This window comes from Maylandia zebra, linkage group LG10 (genome assembly GCF_041146795.1).
Source record: "Maylandia zebra isolate NMK-2024a linkage group LG10, Mzebra_GT3a, whole genome shotgun sequence".
Classification (NCBI taxonomy): Eukaryota; Metazoa; Chordata; class Actinopteri; order Cichliformes; family Cichlidae; genus Maylandia; species Maylandia zebra.
The window spans coordinates 31,731,458-31,752,558 of NC_135176.1; the positions used below are offsets into that span (position 1 = coordinate 31,731,458).

Consider the following 21,101-nt stretch of genomic DNA (forward strand, 5'->3'; position numbering starts at 1 on the left):
ATTTCAGGACAGGAAGAAAAACACACAACACACGAGTAGAAGAGAAGAACTTTTTTTATATGTTGTGAAACTACAAAACATATCGTTTGTTTTTTGTGCTGGTGAAATATTTACAACTCTGGTCGACAGTACAGTGTCTGAGAATAAAATTCACAGCTTTTCAGGACTCTTACGATAAAAAAAAAAAAAAAAAAAAAAAAAAAAAAAAAAAAAAAAAAACAGGAAAAAAGCACCCCACCCCCCCACCCCCTCAAAAAAAAATCAAAAAAAAAAATCACAGAAGTGCAATAAATACATGCAGTGTGTTTCTCGTAGCCGCCTGCAAACGCATCACCGGGTTTGAACAGATTCATCAGATAAAAGAAACATAAAAGCACAAAAAAACAAAGATTTGCCTACGTGATGAAGAAGAATCATTTGTGGCTAACAGCATTTGTTTTTAAAAAACCTACATTCCTTCATCCAGATGTTTCAAATAAACGAGTCTTTTTTAATCAGAGGTTAACCGCTGAATTCCTATAGGTCCAACCTACTCGAGGAGACAGAGGACAAACAAAAAACGGCTAATATTAAAAAAATGAAAGTTCCTCCAAGTCTTCTTACACACCCACCGACGGCGGCTCGGTTGGACATTAAACAAAAACATCTCCAGAGCTGCAGTGAACCCGCTGCTCGCCCTGCAGCACGCCCAACTCCGTAACGTTCGTTCAGTTCTCAGTGCGAACAGTCGCCACAAACTGGAATCTACAGCTGATCTGCACTCTGAGAACAACGACGCATTTCTCGTTACCAGCTTTTTTTGATTTATATAAAAAAATACACCAGACGGCGAAAAAAACATGCAAAAGCTCACGAAGTGGTCTGATGAGCAAGTGTACGATTAAAAGTAACTTTTTGTAATTCCCCTCTGCAGACTAACTAAAATGTTCACCACCAGGGGGCAGTGTTTGCTGAATGAGTTGAGCCTTATTTCAATGATAAAAAATGCTCAGTGTGCAGATCAGGTCAAAGCAGCCGTTTCTTCATGTTGTCTTTAGTTAATTTTGGAACATTTACAGTATTTTTTTTAAACCCTGAAATTTACATCAAGTACCTTAAAAAGAAAAAGAAAAACATCTGGCTGCATCTTTACGGTGACATCAGCAGTCTGAGAGTAAACCAAGGGAAGTTTCAGGATGGTATTGACTGGCAGGTGTTAGCTTAGCTTTAGCACCACATGCTAGCAGCTCACTATTTCCAGCGTCTGATTTTCTGTCGTGCCGTAGCAGAGGGTAAAATTACAAAAACACCTCGTGACGAAGGGGTTTGAATCGTTTTACGTCAGAGGACGGGGATCAGCTTTTAAATCTTTGGTTTTGGTCTTTTTCACTGACTGTTCACACTGATGTCGGGCGATGGTGTCAGATTCACATCCTACCGAGGCTCTTTCAGAAGTCATTCGTGTCTCGCTATTTCAATCTTATTACCTTTTTTAAACATACATTCTAGAAAAATATATCTACTCCTACCTGGATGTGGTGGGACTATCTGACGCTTTAATGAGGACTGAAAACACTCACAGAGACTGGGCAGCAACAGGAAGTGGAGATGACGAAGGTAAACGGTCAAATTGGACAATAAAAAAAACCTCAATCATTTCCTAGAGCTGCTGTTTCTCTACACAGAGTTTAAAAAAGAAGAGAGAAACATCTGGAATGACAGCAGCAGCAGCTTGGTTTTCGTCAGCTACGTTCTTCTTTACACGGGGAATGGAAACACGAAGAACAAAATGCACCGACACCATCAGCCTGGTGGCCCAGCAAGAAGGAAAGTCGGACATTCAATAGACAGCCGCTTATTTCTGCATTCAGCAGCTACAGAGTGACAACATCAGGCAGTCACAGGCACTTTAGTGACCATTCAAGGCCCAGCGTTCATTTTTAGCTCCATTTTTGGTCTCCACCACCTGAATAAATCATCTGCTCCATGTTCAGCAGGTAGTTTATAATCCCACATTTTGTAATAATCTAGAATTCATGTTAAATGTTTTCCATGTGAAGAATTTTCCACTTTTTAAATCGTTATTTTGTAGAAGACTTCCTGACACATGCCAGTATGGAGGATCAAAACCGCCAAAATAATAATGGAACAGCAAGCAAATTAATAAATAAATTACAAATGTAAAAAACAATAAAATTCTTCAACATTCAAGGCATTCAATTATAAAATGTAAGACAAATATCTGTTTACTGACCTTCCCTGTATTTCTGCATAAAATTAATTTAAAAATATTAACTCATGTCACATTTTACAAATTAATAAATACCTACATGTATCTATTTTTTCGAACATTTAATGTCATTTTATTATTCACTCAGTCACATATTTTGTTTATTTTGGCACCTTCAATCCTCCATATGCTGAAAAGTAAAAAATTTCCTGTGCCAGATTTCTGTTTGCTTGTTTATGTAAACACTACATTAAACATCAGTTTATATAGAACGTGTCAGGAGTCTTTGGGAGTGACGTTTTTCTAATATTTACCAACTCCTGAGGCTCTTTAGCTGCTCAATGCATCGATAAGTTCACTGAATGTGTCTTCCTCCTCGTTTCAGAGCTTCAAACAGACTGAAACGAGGAGAAAAACAGTTTAAATAACCAGCTGAGGAAAAAAAGGCGACATGCTGAGTTTTGCTGGGGCACCACACTAACACCATCCAACAGTTTTAAGTGCAGAAGGTCCAGTTCTAATAGAACTGAATGCTTCACAAACATCCAGTTACAGGTGGAAACGTGAGGGCAGGAAGTCTGAAATTAAAACTGCAAAAACTGATCAGCCAATCAGAGAGAAGCGCAGGAGCTTATGAAGCAAAGCTGGACTTCCGTCTTCCTATTGGCTGACGACTCAGTTTTTTTTCAGTCGCTTCCAGTCAAACAATCATACGATCAATAACAAGTTCACAGTCATCAGAAATGCGTTTGAGATCACTTCCTGTTCCGACAATCAGAAATCGTTCCAGCGTGAGGCAAAGGTTTCCAGGCGTTTAACTTTCCAAAAACCCACATCAAGTTTTTCTTTTTTCAAACTTCTACCTCAACTTTCTTAAAGTGCAAACTACCCGATCAACTACCTGAGTGTTAGTGCGAGTTAGTGCTGTTTCTACACCGATGTGTTTGTGTGACGAGAGACGATGATTACGGATTACGCTCAGAGCGACGTGTCTCCTCTGAGCTGCTATCGTGCGGCCACGCTGACGTGCTACGACCACCTGTGCCGTCAGCACGACGTCGCTCAGTTTACAGAAAACGTACAGTTTGTGCCAGTGTTTGAAGATGAAGATAATCCTTAAGATTTCAGTCCAGGTCAGTTTGGCAGTAAGCGTGGCAGCTTATTTTTAACTCTTCGACTCACAGAGAGCAGCTATGCTTTAATAACAGTTCAAAAAAATCCTTCTTTATGGCACACTGGACCTCAGTGCAGCCGCTCAGTTAATCCTCTCTGTGAAGGAAGCTGTTTTAGCCCTTCCCCTTTGAGGAAGGCTTTCTTTTGGGTGGAGCCTGAGATGGCCATATTAGGGAAATCCCCTCTGTGTGACATCATATAGAACTAAGAGTAAAAAAAATGTGTTTGGACAGAATGTTGCAAAATGTTGCCGTCTTCCAGTCCTCTCGTGTATTTTAGTCCGTTTCACTGTTTACAGTACCATTTGTACATGGTACCAATTACTCCTGTATAGTATTTATGTTTATTAGTCTCTAATTCACTTTTTCTTCCTGACTCTTGTGCTGCTGTAACAGGTGAATTTCCTCAGTGATGGATGATTAATAATAAATATGCATCACACAGGAAAGCTAAAGAAGTGCGGCGTTAGCTGAACACAAATGCTGCATTTTGGCTCTCTTTGCTCCAGTTTTGGTCTTTGTCACTTTAAAAATCCGGCTCTTATGTTCACAACATAAAAAAAGCAACTTTTAAGTGCCTCATTTTGCAATAAACTGTAGATTTAGTGCATTAAATCTCTTTATAAATGAGCCATAACATGTGATTTGTCTTTTTGGCCTCTGGACTTTACTACGCCCTCCTTACAGTTTAACAGCGTAGTAAAAACCTATTTAATCGACACTGGGCCATAAAAAACTCAAAGGTATGTTTAAGGTTTAAACAGGCACATGAATGACAATTGGACATGATCCAAAAACTTTCTCCTGCCTGATTGGACGGGATATAATCTGAGGTTATTTAACTTTACTTAATCTTTAGCGTCTCCTTAAAATGAATCTGACTGGATGCTTCCTGTTGAAATGCACCCTGGGAGTTGTAGCTGCCCTGCTCATAAGAAACAGCTGCTTGTTTTTTGTTCTGATCATTTAACCAGCAGAAACTTCACGTCTGTGTAGAAAATAACCTGACCTGGATTAAAAATCTTAAGGATTATAACTGCGGCGATTCGTCTGCACAAACATGTTTTAGTGTTTCACTGTTGTTGTGTAGGGAGAGCCGCATTTAAAAACAAATACAAAAATTAAACACTGTGCTGTTTGTCTGCTCAGAAAATACTCTAATAATAAAAAACTAATCCCACATCATCTGAAGGTCAATATTAAATATCTTTAAGCTGCAGCTGAATTTTCCTTTGAGTACCATTTTTGATTTTGTGCCATTTTCAGTACAAAAGTCTTCGTATGCTCATGTGTGACTGTATGATTCTGTGCTGGAATGATTTTAAACACCTACGAGTCTAAGAACAGCCGGTTAGTAACAGGAACAAAAACAAAAGTGGAAACGAGAATAAAAAAGGAAAAAAACAAAAGCTCCAGCAGTGCTATCGCTAATTTACAAACAAAGACTATCCACATTAGAAATGCTGAGCTCTTTAAAATTACTCTCTCCACGGTTTCAAAGGTTTTTTCCTACTTATTATTATTATTATTATCAGTGTTATTTTTATTATTTATTTTAATTCTTCATAATACCGCCAGACGTTTGCTTCGTCGGTGAGGGAACAGCAGGGAACGACTCCGGAAGGAAAATACTTTGAAATGCTTCTCTACACGTCGTCGGCCGGCAGGTCGGGGATGCAGGTCTTCGCTCGTGTGAAGAACGCCATCTTCTCTCTGAAACCACACACAGCAAACAGTGACATCATCATCGTGCGCGATGAGGTCGCCACCTTCAAACTGAATGAATCTGTGGTGGTGACGGTGCTTTTCGTACCTGAAGGTCTGCACCTCGGGGACCTCTTTGCGGCTCTGGCCTCTGATCTTGTGGACGTCCTTGGCTGCGGCCTTCATCATTTTCTCCACCCTCTTCTCCTGCTGCTGCTCCTCTCGAGTCTGAAGAGAACAAAAGCAGAGAGTTTTTATTCCAGCGGGACAACTATACTGTGACAGTAAAAAAAGAAAGAAAGCGCCCTCTGGAGGATTATCTGTTTCATCTGCACATTGAGAGCAAACGAGGACACAGACACTGATTTCACCATGTAACACGTGGACAGAGGCTCCACGGGAGGCCTGGACACTCGGCGGTAAGTTCACCTGTTTCTCGGCCTGCCTGAGGAGCAGCCGGAAGCGTTCGTCTTCTTGGACCCAGGCGGGCAGCTCTTTCTGGCCCTGCTGCCTCGCCTTCTCCAGCTGCGTCTTCAGCTCCCGCAGCACCCGCAGTTCCTGCGCCAGCCGAGCCTGCCGCGTCCGGGACACCTGCAGGTCCAGCTCCAGGTCCAGAGAGGTCCGCAGCAGCCCGTCCAGACCTTTAACGGGTACAGGAGGCTGAGAGAGGATGAAGGGGCGGGGTTAAGTGCCGAGGACAAAACACAAATTTGCTGGAAAATCATCGACTATGAACTGACGAGCTCTTAAAAATGTGACAGACAATCTGACAGAAACTGAACGAGTGCAACAGTAACACCATCGACTTTCTGCCCGCTGCAGCACAAACTCACAACGTCACAGTGCTTCTGCTGCCTGGTTCTGTCAGTCAGACAGGCTGAGTTTGAGCCGAGGGCAAAGAAAGAAAAATGCATAAAGAAACAAACCCAAAGCTAACAGAATCCAAACATCAGGGTGAGGCTGATCTAAACTTAACCAGGGCTGGACCACAGCTCGACGCACACAGTCCTGCTACGTCTGCGGAGGTTTAAGTGCAGCCATCAGCGATGAAGCCTGTAAAGTCCTCGATTTCTGGAGGGGGCTTAAAAGTCACCCGAGTGTTTAATAACACCTCGACCTATTTGCAAATACTGTCACCAACACCTGCTGCCGTGGAGCCCCGAGAGGCCGAAGCTGCTGCCTCGACTTTAAATTAATAGAAACTGGCAAATGTCAGCGCTGCATTAAACATTCAGACGGTCATTAAATATTAAGAGTCGCTTCACTGGGAGTCGTTAGGAGGTTTAAAGCCTCACAAAATGCAAATTGTCTTAATGCGGTCAGCAAATGTGAAGGTATTACTTTCAAGAAGTCGAGAAGCAGGAGGATCAGAAAGACGAGAGAAACCGCACCACTGAAGCTGAAACACGGGACCCGAGCGTCCCGCGGTTCAGCGTGAACAGCCACGCTCACAGGTGAAGGGGGAGGGGCTAAAATGGCTCATTATAGACAGTGCTGCACCGAAGCTCAGTATCAGATAAACTAGGATTATTATGAACTGTGAATCATGCAAAGCTACTTTAGCAGAGTTACTTACTCAACAAATACCAACAAAGCTTCAATGACGAGTCTCACAAAGGAACTACTTTCTTTTGTCTACATCCGCCACACAAAGTAGGCGTGACGCTAGCTAATGTATAATGGTTCTGCAGTGATGCAGAGGTGAGGGGGCGGAGTCTTTACCCTCTTCATGCGCATGCTGCGTCTCTCGGAGGCGTTTCTGACAAACGGGGACTTCTTGGAGAGCGTGGAGCTGTCGCTGTCACTGCGGTTAATCTGCGAGGACAAAATCGAGCGTTTAATGAGGTCGCAGCGTCACCATCGGCGCAAATCCTGCGTAGGTCTCACTTACCCTGCAGATGTACTGGCTCTGAGGTCCGGGCGAGAAGGTCTTGGAGCGGATGATGGTGTTGCCCCTCATGAAGGGGTTCTGCTGGCGGACGTCCGGGCGCCGCTCTTTGGGCCGAACCACGGAGCAGTGATGCAGCGACGGCAGGCTGTCCATGCTCGTCTCCTTGTTCACCTGTAGGAGAGAACCGCAGTGGTAACGAGGACGCTCACCGACCGAGGCGCCGTCACAGTGTTAGTTCTAAAACTGCTTCTGCTTAAAAACAAACTCGAAAAAGGTCCACTGGAACGGGAAGTGATTCTTCTTCTTCCCCTGCTTAAATGTCAGCGTTCCCAATTATCAGAGAAGAAGAACTCTAAACACAAAGCGGCTCGTTGACCTTTAAGCTGAAATAAATGACGTTACCTTCTCTGTGATGGCGGCTGCCGCCACCGCCGTCGGAGGAGGAGGGGGTTTGGGCCCCTTCTCCTCATCTTCCTCCTCCTCTGCTTCCCATTGGCTGCTCTCGGGATAAAACTCATCCTCGTCCTTCAGAGGCCCCGCCCCCTCCGTGCCGTGCCCCTCGTCGTCCTCGAACATGTTCGCCTCCAGAGGCTCGCCATGCCTGATGAAGACCAACCACAGACACTCGTTCTTACTCGCTACGCCACCATCGTCTTCCTCAGACTGAACACGAGGCTCGCTCATAGTTTGCATCACTCAGGTTTTCATCCTCAACACTCACCACTCGTCATCCTCAGGCCCTCCGGCTCGGTCGCCGCTGGAAACGTGAGTCTGAAACACAAACAGTTGCATCAGGACTTTTTAATCCTCCGATCACTTCAAACATTTTTTAGATCATTCAACAACGACATCCCCGTCACACTCGTAACACACACAGCATTTATGTCCCGAACAGTTTTCCACACTGATTGTGCAGCAGTAGAATTCCTCTTATATCCCTACTGCAACCAACATGGCGTCTTACTTTCTATCCCTTTAATCTGATTTATGTATTTAGATTGAAGCTCGGTGATGGATATTCTATTCTATTCTATTGCATTCTATTCTGTCTCACTCACAGCTCCACCTTTAAAGACTTTTTGACCTTTTTATTGACTCGTGTATCAATTTAATGACAGAAATGTGTGAAATTGTAACTGTTACTTTTCCTCTTCCTTCTTCATGTGCGCACAAACGACTTTATTATTATGATCAATATTTCCTCACAGGGACGTTAAACTCATGTTGTGACTCACTGAAAGCATCTAAATGTGAAAAAAGGACATCTGGGAACTAAAATGAGAAGAATTAGTTTTGAATGAAACTGGAGAGGAAACGAAGCACGGCTCATTTCTGGGCCGCTCGCCGGGCTTCTGCTGACCTCGGGCAGGTAGACACGACTCAGCAGGTTGTACCACTTGGTGCACTTCTCCTCCGAACAGCTGACGTCAGCGAGGCTGATCTGAGCTCCCGCCTGCAGCGAGGAAGAGGAGGAAGGGAGTCAGAGAGAGCGTGAGCATGTATTAAACTGTGTGTGACAAGAACCTCGTTAACAGCTGATTAATTAACAGCTGATGACCTTTAACAAACAAACCGTGAGATCCTCGATGATTAGTGAACATTATCTTCTTTTTTTTTTTTACAGTGACGTACGAACTGAAACTAACCAGACACTCTTCGTGGCCCGACTTGCCGGTGTCGCACACGTCCACCCTCAGGGTCTTCTGCCGCAGTGCACTGTGGGATATCTGCATGCCAAACACCTCGTTGAACTCCACGGCGTCTCGAGGTGGCGAGCTGCGTGTTCGGAAGAGGCAGCGAGTGGCCTCCACGCAGGGAAGCACCGCCACGCGTACATACCTGCAGGAGGAAAGGTCACGCGATGATGTCGCGATGTAAATTACAGACTGTACACTAAAGATGGACGTAGCCTCCATGGCATCAACCTCTGGTTTAGTTTTTTTACTTTGGAGAAAAAGTTTGTTTACTTTTTTATTAACTTTATTACTTCATCACCTAAAGGCGGAGCTAAAGGCGGAGCTAAAGGCGGAGCGGCTTGGCTGTGTTCTGGGATTATACTTACACGTATTTTAGTTTTCTAACGTTCATTATGATCTCAGTAAATAATCATTTTAGTTTTAGATCCGATTCCATAAAACTGCCCCGTAGAAAAGAAAAAACGACCGTATTGAGTTTTTCTGTTGAGCGCCTCAAACACACGGCAGCGTGGCAGAGGCCATTAAACCTGCTGAGATACGTTCGAGGGACAGGAAACACAGACTGAGACTTCGTACATTTTCTGGTCGGTCGGCAGACAGAGGGCGCTGCAGTTGGACAGCTGCATGACGTAGACGGTGAAGCGCCGGTCTCTGGCCTCGTAACGGAAGCCGAGCTGCACCTGAGGGCAGCCGGGCGCCAGGCGGTCCTCGTAGGAGCTCAGCAGGAGGTCAGCGGGGAGGCCGGGTCTGCGGGAAACAGCACGCAGAGTTATTTTAACCTCCAGCTGCAGTTATGGGAAATCCGTCCAATGCCACTCATTTATTAACAAACTGTAACTTTAAATTTCTGAAACAAAGAGCCAGACCAGGAAAAATAAAAGCGTAACAATACGAGGACAAACCTACGACCTCAAATGTAAAACCTTCGTACTTGCGCTCTGACGGCTCGTACACGCCACTGTCGCCGGCGACCGACTCGTCGGACACGGCCGAGGTCACCCCAATCTTCTTTGGCCCCGCCCCCGTCCCTCGCAGCTCGGAAGCTGAGCCTAAAAAAACCAAAAGAAGAGAAATAAATAAATAATTTGATGTGTAATTGTAATCTCCATCAGCTTTGCACGAGTCACAGTTCAAAATCATCCTTCAATAAAGCGCTGAAAAGCAGAAACAGCGACCACGTGTGGCATCTTTGACTCCCGCTCGTGTTATTTATGTGCAAGTACAAAACTAAAACGTCCAAACTGTAGAGAAAAATGATGAAACCTGAACACGAGTCTATCTGATCCCTGAGCTGAGGTCAATGAAGTGAACCAATCAAACCTGGCCTGGAGCTGCACTGCAAACAACACATTCAAACTAATATAATCAATAATCTGTGGGCTGCATGTGATGTGGACCTGAGAAAGGCTTCAGGCTCGTGTGGCTTCGACCTGATAAGAGCAGGAAACCAGACACCAGGTGCAGCTTTCACCTGAGCTTGACTCTCACTGCCGCTCTCTCATTAACCACACAAAGGTGCAACAAGCTGCAAAAAACGTAAACATGTAAAAAACTGTTTCTTTTTTTATTTGAATTAAACTTTCTTTTTCTCCTCGTCTGACGTTTTCTTGATTGTTAAACACATTATTCAACAACACCGACCGTCACTGAAGTTAAAAGTGTCTCTCGCAGCGGCGTTATTTCATATTTTAACTATTTAAGTGAAACTCAAATAAAGAAGTAAATGGGGGGAGGGAGATGAGGGTGGTAGGGGTCACGTCCAGCAGAGATTTGGGGAATTTTTGCCCATTAAAGCCCTCGTTGCTGGTCCCAGTCAGTCTGACATCATGGCGGGACGTCTGCAAGCTCAGGTGGAGGCAAGAGCGCCACGAAAGACGTCGGAGCCGACAGCAGATCAGGAGAGAGACAAGCCGGTAACAAAAGCAAAGGTAGGTCAGCGCTCAGGTGCAGAAAGGGGCCTGGGAGGGGAGTGAAACGTGAAAACATCACATTCATCGACTCACTCGGTCCTAAAACAAACACGTCAGGCCCACAGGCCCCGCCTGATCCAAAACACAAGACAAGACCCTCAGAAGTGTCCTTCTAAACCCTGAAAATGTTGCTCTCTCCGGTATTTATGACGTTACGAGGGATCAGAAATAAGAACTGATCAATACACCGGCACCAGGCTATCAGCTGATATCGATATCGTATCAGCATCAATAACAGCCAATAAAAAAAAATGTAAGAGTAGAAGAAGAAACGGGAGAAACATGCGTGAACCGTGTTACAGGTGTTGATGTTGCATAATTTGTCCTGTAGAGGGCGCCCTGCTGCTGCTGCAGGCTGGCACAGCGTAAACGAGCAAACGAGTAATCCAGCAAAACAGGATTAAACCCAGAAAGGACTCGTTAATAACGACACTAACAAGCGTCAGGCAAAGATGTTTGTGTTTTATGTCCCTGAAATGTCCCACATATCGAATGTTTTAGTCGCCAAATACAAACGTCAGCCTAAAAATCCTGCATCTGTCGGCCGCATCAGAAATACAGGAAAAAACCAAATGATTGTACTAGGGCTGCTCGATTATGGCAAAAATGATAATCACGATTATTTGACGATATTTATTTAACCCTTTAAGACCTACTATAGAACCAAGTCCACCAGAGCTTATATTATTTTTTTTTACATGCTGTAGTGCCATTTGTGGGAGCATTTCAAGTTGCTATACATCAATACAACTGTTATAGCCCATATTTTAATAATATGTCTGCATTAAGTCCATAGTAACAACATTAATTGCAAACAAGTGCAATAAACTACAAAAAAATTGAAAATCTTTTTTGTTTTTTTACATATATTTCTACTTGGAGAAATTTAAGAGGCTTATCCCTCAAAACTTTAAATACAAAAAAAGTTGCAAAAAATAGTTTACAACAACAGGAAATTTATTTTGAGTGTCTTCATAGTTTTATTTTGGAGATACAGCAATTTTTATATACTGCAGGAAAAACAAAAAAACAATCCTATGATGCAAATTTGCAAAGAAAACAGCATGTGCATCAAAATAAACTATTTCCAGCAGTGCAATTCAAGTCCTAAGCATCCCAGCAACTATTCAGAAAAGTCAAACATGACTTATAAAAACACCAGTATAGGCTTTTAAGGCCTACAAGTAAAAAACTAGATTTTCTGCGAAAATGACGTCACTTCTGGTTTCGGGCAGGAAATGAGATAGTTCCCGTTGACGTCTTTTTCAAAGTGGGAAGTGTTAAGAACAGCTGATGGATTGGCAAAGCGTGTTTCTGGAATATTATGTTTTTGTTGCTGCAAGTGCTTTTTATGCACTTTTTGCAAAGCTTTATGTGGAAGGAAACCGTGACAGAGGACAAGCTGATGGCATCAGATGTAAGTACAACTCCTCCGGTTTCATATGCAAAACAAATTATTGCGCTAGCTTACACGGTTCAGGTTCTACAGGGATTTAAAAATGGTTAGGCAAAACGGAGCGTGCAGCTCTGACGGCTTTAAAGGGTTAACAATAACAATGTATTGAATAATGACTTTAAAAAAGAATATAAAATAGTGTGCAAATACTGATAACAGTGCAAATGTTTGCAATATAAGAAATAAATGAAAAATGTAAACATCTATGTTTAGTGAACTTTGCAGTGTTGCTCTGTGGTGCAGCTACTACATCCTAGCAAAGTTTACACACTGTGTCTACTTGATCCACGTCTGACTCCGCGAACCCATAATGTTTCCACACCACTGAAGTTTTGTTTTTTTTAACCTCTTTTCAACCAACAGCAGTCACTCTCCTCTCCAAATAACTTCTGCTTAGCTTTCCGAGCTTCCCTCGGGTCCTCTTAATTGTTGTGACGGGTGTTCGAAATGCAGAGCAGTGCGCTCGATTTGCCACACCGAGCAGCGCGAGAGTAAAGCATGAGGGAGGAGCTAATAATCGGCTCAGTCGTTTTTAATGATCGTTGAAAGCCCAGATCGTAATCGTGATTAAAATTCGATTAATTGAGCAGCCCTAGATTGTACTGAGAGGATGTAGGAGGAGAAGATGAAATATCATAAAAAGTCTTTTTTTAAAGACTGAACTGATTTACCTGGAAAAAAAGTTTTTCAATTATTTAGTTTTAAAATGAATAAAAGTCAAAATTATACCTGAAAAATTAAACTGGAGCAATGAAGCGATCACAGCGATCACGTCTCCTGATGCAGAGAACAAGCTTCAGACTGAACAGCTGCAACCCTAAACCCTCCAGACCTTCACCTCCACCCTCCTCATCGCTGCCAGCAGCCGTCAGGTGTCACACACAGTATTAGATTCCTCATCACGCACACTGAGAGGAGGAGGAGGATTCCTGGAGTCGGGCTTTCTAATAAAGCTTTTTCTCTGAAGTCAAGAGCGGCCTCTGTCACAGCGACTCGTTCCTGACTATGTTTTACAAGTCAGACCTGACTGCTGAGAGGCTCCACAGGTCTGATGAAGAGTCACGTTTCCACTCAAACACGCAGCTTTCATTCTAGTTTCTGATGGCGGGCGGTTATAAAGACGGCTCGCTGTCACCTTAGCAACACTGAGGATTAAAAGCGTTCGTCCTCAGTGAGATGAAGACGTGCTTCCAGTTTTTGAAGCCTGAGGAGTTCGTGTGATTGCTGATGCAGCAGGACTCAAAGTGAAACCAGAATCAGTGACTAGGATCAACAACGACTAAAAACATCAGACAGATCGTGCTGTGTAATCGTGCTGCTTCCTGTTTACCTTTGACCTCCTCGCCCAGCCTGCCGTGGTGGTTCTGCTTCTCCTCCGGACCTCCCTGCTCCTCCTGACGCTGCTCCTCAGAGTCCAGCCTGAGCTCCAGCTCGGCCAGCCTGCTGTGGAGCTCCAGGTCGAGGCCCAACCCGGAGCCCCCCGACTGGCCCGCGAACGTCTCGCCTGACAGGAAGGTAGCGTCCGTGACCAGGGGCGAGCACGGCGGAGACAGCGAGGAGAGAGACGAGCGCGGGGATAAGGAGTTCATTGAGCGCGGGGTTTCTGACAGTTTGAGGGCCTGGATCCTGGAAGGCTCCGCCCCCACGCCAGCCCCTGTGCCTCCTCCAGTGTCTCCTCCGGTGCCTCCCGACTTGCTCTGGGGTCTCCCGGCGTCTTTTGTGCCGCTGCCGGTCACCACCTCGTGCTCGTGTATGGTGGTGATGGAGCTGGAGGGCCGGTACCCTCCCTGGACGCCCTCCTGCAGGAGGCTGTCCAGCTTGTTCTGGAAGTCCGGGTCGGCCAGCTCCGGCTGCTCCAGGTAGATGTCGGTGAAGCTGAGGGAGGAGGTGGAGCCAAGGCTGGAGGTGGTGGTCAGCGAGCCGCGGCTGGAGGTCAGAGAGCCTCGACTGCTGCCGGACGAACAGGAGAGGGTGCTGGCCGACAGGCTGAGGAGGAAGAGGGAGGAAGTTAACCACAGACACAATGACGCGTGAGTCGGCCGATCGGTGCAATCGTGTCAACGTTGGAGCGCGAGTCTGTTCACCTGCATCTACAAACACCAGTCCGTTTCTCGTATCTGCGGCGCTACGTCTCAAACGTTAACCCGCTGCTCGGCTTCATTATGATTTCAAAAACATATTTAAAGAGTCTTGGTTGACGTTTGTTTGCTTTGCTTCTTTTCTTTGAATAATTGAAACGACTGTGGACAATAAAACTCGTTTTTTGACTTCTTCGTGATAAATAAAAGTCGTCCTCGTCGCTCCACCTCGGCCTCTGGACGACGAGCTAATTAAAGCGTGACGGCTCGTTGACACGGACGCGGCGCACTTCCTGTCCTGTTACATCCACCAAACTCGGGAGGAGACGGAGAAGCCGACAGCGCTCAACTTGTGGTGTTGAGCTTCATACGGCACTGATTTTATATGAGCAGAATAACAACACAAACGCTTTCATCCGTGGGAAACGTTCGGCCGCTAAAGGTCGAATATTTCCATCTGTCGACCGCCCGCTGAGAGCGAGCAGAGAGAAATCTGTCCCACCAACGAGAAACAAACCACGACACAAACATTTAACAAAAACACTTCTGCTCCACTGATCCACATCATTTTTCTGCATCCTTATTTCTACTTCATGTCTTTTTATAAATAAGGTCTTAAAATGAGTGACACAGAGCACAGAGTCCGTTTTACGTTCCCTTATTTAACGCACTTTTATGTACTTCCTGTTATTTCTGCCCATTTGGTTTAACATATTCAATGCCTGATTCTGTCTTGAGCCTTTATTTTGAAAAAAAAACTGTGGAAACTGAAACTTCAGTCTCACTTCTGCAGATTCTTCCATCATTCTCTGAGTAATCGTAAACTTTAAAGACGTGTTAATTATCTTTAATGAGCTCAACGAGAAGCACGAACCTCTTGAGCTGCGTGTGCAGCATGGTGGCGAGGCGAACGTTCTCCTCCAGCTCTCTGACCAGCTTGTTCCTCTTGCAGTGAAGACGAAGCCTGAAACAACAAGAACACAAAGACGCCGTTTAGTTTCTGCAGTACAGAAACAAATCGATGCCGACAGCAGCTCCTGAACGCCACACAATCTGCAGCAGTTAAGGAGATCTACAGCCTCGGTGCAAACAGACGTCTCCCTTTTACACATTTTTATTTAAACCTCTGACTCCTCGCCATCAGGATCAGGACACCATGGAGACACCGCCATCTTCTCTCCGCATGTTAACAACCCCTGCAGCAGGGTGACGTCCTCCCCGAGGCCGCTTACAGCAGGTCGAGGTCTTTCTCCGTCCTCTCGCCACCGTCTTATCACAATAAAGCTAGGACATCTTTTATTTACAGTGTGTGCTTCTCCACCAAAGGCATTCAGATAGTTTTAACTAGTAAATGTGCATTAAGGACATTTCAGGAGCTGTTAAAGGAGCTGCAGAAACCCTGCTGTCCACATGGAGGCAGACCTGAGCAACACTCAGACTGAACCGCCCAAAATCTTTAACCAGAACCTGCAGGTGTGTGTGAGTCTGTGTGTGTGTGCGAGTGTGTGTGTGCGAGTGTGTGTGTGTGAGTGAGTCTGTGTGTGCGAGTGTGTGTGTGTGAGTCTGTGTGTGCGAGTGTGTGTGAGTGAGTGTGTGTGTGCGAGTGTGAGTCTGTGTGTGCGAGTGTGTGTGTGTGTGAGTGAGTCTGTGTGTGCGAGTGTGTGTGTGTGAGTCTGTGTGTGCGAGTGTGTGTGTGTGAGTGAGTCTGTGTGTGCGAGTGTGTGTGTGTGAGTCTGTGTGTGCGAGTGTGTGTGAGTGAGTGTGTGTGTGCGAGTGTGTGTGTGTGAGTCTGTGTGTGCGAGTGTGTGTGTGAGTCTGTGTGTGCGAGTGTGTGTGTGTGAGTGAGTCTGTGTGTGCGAGTGTGTGTGTGTGAGTCTGTGTGTGCGAGTGTGTGTGTGTGTGTGAGTCTGTGTGTGTGAGTCTGTGTGTGCGAGTGTGTGTGTGTGCGAGTGTGTGTGTGTGTGTGAGTCTGTGTGTGTGAGTCTGTGTGTGCGAGTGTGTGTGTGTGCGAGTGTGTGTGTGTGTGAGTGTGTGCGTGTGAGTCTGTGTGTGCGAGTGTGTGAGTGAGTGTGTGTAAGGGGGGGAGAAGGTGGACTAAAAGAGGTTCTTGTTCTTTGTGTAGCCTCTCAGGTTACAGGAACAGGAGACGCAACACAAAGAGAGTCTGAGCTCAGGTAGAGTCTGACCTGAACAGGAACAACAGGAGTCCTGTTGGAGGATGAGGAGGATGAGGAGGAGGGGGGGAGGGGGGGGGGGGGGGGGGGGGGGGTGTGTGTGTCTGTGGTATTCAGGAAATGTGAAAGTGGTGCTACGAGGCTAGGAGGGATGCAAGGGACTGATGATGATGATGAGGAGGAGATACTTTATGCTCTTTGGGGAGGGCTGACGTCTGTAAAGGTCAGCTGCATCACCAGCTGGTAAGGACATAATGACGCTGTTTACACACACCTGTCATCACCTCTGACCTCCTTTACGCTGCAGCTGCTTTTTAGTTTCTGCAGATGCGTTCAGGAACTGAACCAGCAGGTGATTGATGAGGCGCTGCCGTACCATCGGGCTCTTCGTACAGGTCGCCACCGCGGATCGGCTCCCGGCCCCGCACCCTCTGCAAGTGCACGAGGTTCCTCATCGCTGCACCGTGCATGACGAGCAAAGGTAAATCACTCCCCGCTGGAGTTGCATAACACACTGAAGCTTGCGACTTTGTGCTTTTTATACCGCCTCCAGATTACAGGAGGTACACCGAGGGAACCGCACTCACAGCGAGTCCTGCTGCAGCAAACCACAGGAGGAGGAACGGTTATCCGAGCATGGCGAGAAAATACAAATGTCACACAGCAGGACGCTGACAACCTGCAGAGTATAACCTGCAAACCCAGACGCTCCCTGAACGCATCACACACAAACAAAGTTTTGGTAAAGTGCGTTTTCACACTAACGACTGGAACCGAATCCTGGTTCTAAAAGTCAGGAAAAAATGAAAGCCGCGGTGTCAGGGCGACGTTTCTCTGGGTTTTGAACTGTGATTTGTAGCATCAGCGCTCACCCTGCAGCACACGTTCTCATTACAGTCGTACATTAATCACCTTTCGGTCAGCGCCTTGCTCTGGTTGTCTCTGGCGGCCTGCAGGTCTCGCTCCAGCCGCTTCTTCTCGGACTCCAGCTTTTCTGCGTCGTTGGGCTGCAGCCGCTGCCGCGGGCTGATGTACTGCAGCTCCTTCAGAAGCTCCTCCTTCTCGTTGATGAGGATGAGGCGGTCCCGCTCCGGGTCCAGCAGCCCCGGCCACGCCTCGCTGTCCAGTTTGGCGATCTGCACCTCGATGGTGGCGATCCTGGGAGAGGAAACGAAGGAAACAGTTTCAGCTTTTTCAACAGAAATCGTCGTTCCAGCCGTAAACAAACGTAACACTTTAAAATCACCTTTAAGCCCAGAATCAGGCAGATTATCAGGAGCAAACAGACTTTAAATGCACCGCGACGTCTCGCTAGTTTGATTAAATCTCACATTTTTGTGCTGAAGATCAGACTTTTTCATCTCAGAGATTCTGAGGGGTTTCCTTCTAGTATCCACCTCCAGCCTCATCATTATCTAAGCTCTACATTTGAATCAGCTGACAGTGTGAGAGACAGACGGTTACCTTCTCTTGGCCTCCTCGTACTTCAGGCTCACACGAACCTTCTCGGCCAGTTTGTTGCTGCTGGTCATGAACTGAATGAAAACAAACGAAACAGCACGATGGAGGTTAAAACTCAACGTTTTACTGACAACACTCATTGAAAACTGTGGACAGTGTGAGATTCCACTTCCACTAATGTTCCACAACAACAGCGTTCGACCATCTTGACACACCAAAGAAGAAGAAAATAATAAAGAAACTAGCTGTGGAGTTATAAGTACACTGGATTATATTTGACAATTAATTATGGCGAACAGTCATAATCAACGAGTTCGTGCCCTGGACGCGCTCCGGCTCGGGGCTTACCTCGGCGGGGATGTCAGTCTGCGAGCTGGCGTCGGAGTAGAGCCGCGGGACGGACAGGTCGGAGTTTGCAAGCGAGGTGCTGCTGCCCCACAGCTCCTGCTGCGAGTCCGAGTCCAGCCGGAAGCCGTCCTTCAGCACCGCCAGTTTCTGCAGGAACACGAGACAAACAGAGAGGGCGCCGAAGGTCACAGCACGAACCGCAGCGAGGAAAGAGGCGCAGAATCACGACAGCATCGCAGAACGCTTAACAGCCACCATCATCATTATTGTTACTATTATAAACCTTTAAAACCTGCGCATATATTAAGTGAATTACAATTTATATTTGTGATTTATTACATTATTTCAGTATAAAAATCACAGAAATAAGACCATCGGATTCCACCTGCGTGAGGGTGTCAGTCAAATGTTTGTGAGCCCGACATTCCTTTCAAATGCTCTGACCTTTGCCCTCGAGTCGTATTCGATCATCGAGGAACTGAAGCTGAGAATCATTTATGAACTGCAGCCTGTTTGCACAGAGCCACTCAGTGAACGCCGCTCAGGGCAAAGGGCAGGCGTGAAGGAGCGACTCCTGAAAGTGAAAAAGGAGACGCTGCTTCTGTGTTTGCGCTGCAGCCGCCAAAGCCGCCGCGTTCCCTTTCATCTTTACGACCACGATGAAGTCTGCGGTTGGTTTTGAAGTGTGCTGAGGATTGCAGCTTATCCCCGCTTTTATATGGAGCAGAAAAATAACACTACACCTCCATCATTACAGCATTTACAGTCCCACAGTTTTATCTGCAGCTCCATTAACGCGTGAAACGCTTTAAATCAGCTTCTCTGCAGATCTGTCAGCTGAATGTTGGTGCTACCAAATCTCCAGTTTAACCACCTCCCGAAGGCGTTGGACTGGATTCAGATGTGGGGACTGAGGAGGTCACTGATCTCCTGCCCCGTCCTCCTGCAGTCAGCCGTGAAGAGCCGAGAACAAACCAACACGACCGGACGACTGGGCGGGACTGAGGTATCCAACGAGTGCCTCCCCAGACCTTCACTGATCCACCAAACCGGTCACGCTGAACGACGGTACAGGCAGCGGAACGTTCTGCAGACCCTCCCACGTCTGACACATGTGCTCAGGGTGTGGCCTCTGCAGGGTCCAGGTCACCTCACGCTAACAGCAGCGAAAAGACATCAGTGTGAAACTGTCCCTGTGGGGTTTGTGTCATCATTGCCCCTCTGGTGCACCTTGTTAACGTCATTCAGGCCAAAGCAGCTGAACCTGATCAACACCCCCCTCTGATACTAACTGATGACATCAGACTTCATGCAGTACTCCGATAGAACAGGATTCCTTTAATATTTGTGTATATACTCATATTCAGAAATAAATGTGTGGTTGTTGACATGCAGATATACGATGTGAACACACAGGAACAGACAGCCTGACAGACGGAGCTGTCAGCTGCAGATGGTAGAGGGGGAGGAGGAGGGAGACGGACAGAAGGAGGAAGGCAGCAGATTATTTATTATTGAAGACACTTTCCTCCTCCTACCTCCGAAGCAATCTGCAGTCACAGCACACCTGACGGTTTCCATCTTTATGTGCGTCGCAGTGAATTTTTACAATGATGCACTTCAAATGCAGACGGCAGACGCACACGTCTGCACCCTCAGCTCCGTAAATTACCACCGCATACGTTTTCAAGTCATTGCATCAGAGCCCAAAAAACGACACATCAAACACTCGAAGTTCGTCTCAGTGCACACCTGTAAACAAACCCTCATCCTCTTCATGCAACTTTAATCCCCCTGCAGCCGTGGAGGAAATATGGACGAGTTAATGCTGTAATGAAAGGACGTGGAGGAGCGAATGGGTGCCGGGAGATACCGGCGTAGGTCGCCATGAGGCCGTCATTCATGCAAAACAGAGAGCTGCAACCTGAAGCTGTGGGAGAAGAAAAGCAGACCGAGCGGCCTTTAAACGGCTCGACACACATGACGGCCTGCAGGCTTTTTAAAAGTCACTTCAGCGTGAGTCACTGTGTACATAAGATACAGTACATGAAAACAAGATAACAGAGAGCCTGGAGCTGAAGCTACACTTCAGGACTCGAAACCTCTTTAAAAATGCCTTAGATTAAAATTAGGATCAACTTTTTGTGCAAACACTGATACCAGTTTAATATTAACAGCGAGGAAGAATGAAAGCTTTGTTCACGTTAACGATAATTAAACACGTCCGTTTGCTCCTCGAGCATTTCAGCAGCAGCTTTAACCACCGACTTCTCCGCGAGTCAACCGAGCTTTCCATCTCTGTAATCCAGCCCGCCGTCTTCTTTTTACCTTCAGGTTCCTGCCGCCGTTATCACCCCGGTCCCGTGGTCACCAACGGGTGGATCGCGGTCCAGGTCTGGACCCATCTTTACAGGCCCAAGTTATTTTAATCTTTTGTCTTTATGTTGGTGTACGTACAGACGAATGCTTTCTAACTGTGTCCATGTGATGCTGCTCGGCCAATCACATCAATTACAGAGTGAAAACAGAAAAACAGGAAGCAGCTGAGCTAGTTCACTGTAAATGCATCTGATGGAATGAATAAAACCTTAGAGGAGCCTCTCCTCATCATTTAAATGTATGTTCTTTGTTGTATTTGACAGCTCGACTGCACGCAGACACTGAATTCTTTAAGGCTGTTTTCCTCTAACCGGACCTCCTTAAATCGTAGCTGGATCCCCTTCCGTTGGCCGAGCTGGGTCTAACCCTCAGACACTTGTATTTTTAATGCTTTACGTGAGTGCTGACGTACCAGCCCGACGTTGCCTCGCGGTTTTAACGGCGTCAGTCTCTCCCACTTTACGATGACGTAAACAGCTGCACCGCAGACGTTCAGACGTTCTCTTACAGAGTGAGAAATGCCAATCACATTACTGCGATACAGAATGACACCTGATCGTTT

General features: G+C 46.2%; 1 protein-coding gene across 1 annotated transcript in view; it reads right to left on the reverse strand.

Annotated features, from left to right (window-relative positions):
• Positions 1-252: 252 nt before the first annotated feature.
• The window catches only part of wwc1 (WW and C2 domain containing 1), a 44,814-nt gene continuing 23,965 nt past the window's right edge, over positions 253-21,101 (reverse strand). Inside the window, exons 7-22 of the mRNA XM_004556833.5 lie at positions 18,161-18,307; positions 17,816-17,886; positions 17,264-17,509; positions 15,052-15,141; positions 13,430-14,085; positions 9,605-9,722; positions 9,250-9,420; positions 8,623-8,815; positions 8,337-8,429; positions 7,698-7,747; positions 7,379-7,577; positions 6,977-7,147; positions 6,808-6,900; positions 5,515-5,745; positions 5,195-5,313; positions 253-5,094 (exon numbers count right to left, since the gene is read on the reverse strand). Of these exons, the coding sequence (XP_004556890.2) occupies positions 5,028-5,094; positions 5,195-5,313; positions 5,515-5,745; positions 6,808-6,900; positions 6,977-7,147; positions 7,379-7,577; positions 7,698-7,747; positions 8,337-8,429; positions 8,623-8,815; positions 9,250-9,420; positions 9,605-9,722; positions 13,430-14,085; positions 15,052-15,141; positions 17,264-17,509; positions 17,816-17,886; positions 18,161-18,307 (2,715 nt within the window). The 3' untranslated portion in view covers positions 253-5,027. The remainder of the gene's footprint in view (positions 5,095-5,194; positions 5,314-5,514; positions 5,746-6,807; positions 6,901-6,976; positions 7,148-7,378; positions 7,578-7,697; positions 7,748-8,336; positions 8,430-8,622; positions 8,816-9,249; positions 9,421-9,604; positions 9,723-13,429; positions 14,086-15,051; positions 15,142-17,263; positions 17,510-17,815; positions 17,887-18,160; positions 18,308-21,101) is intronic.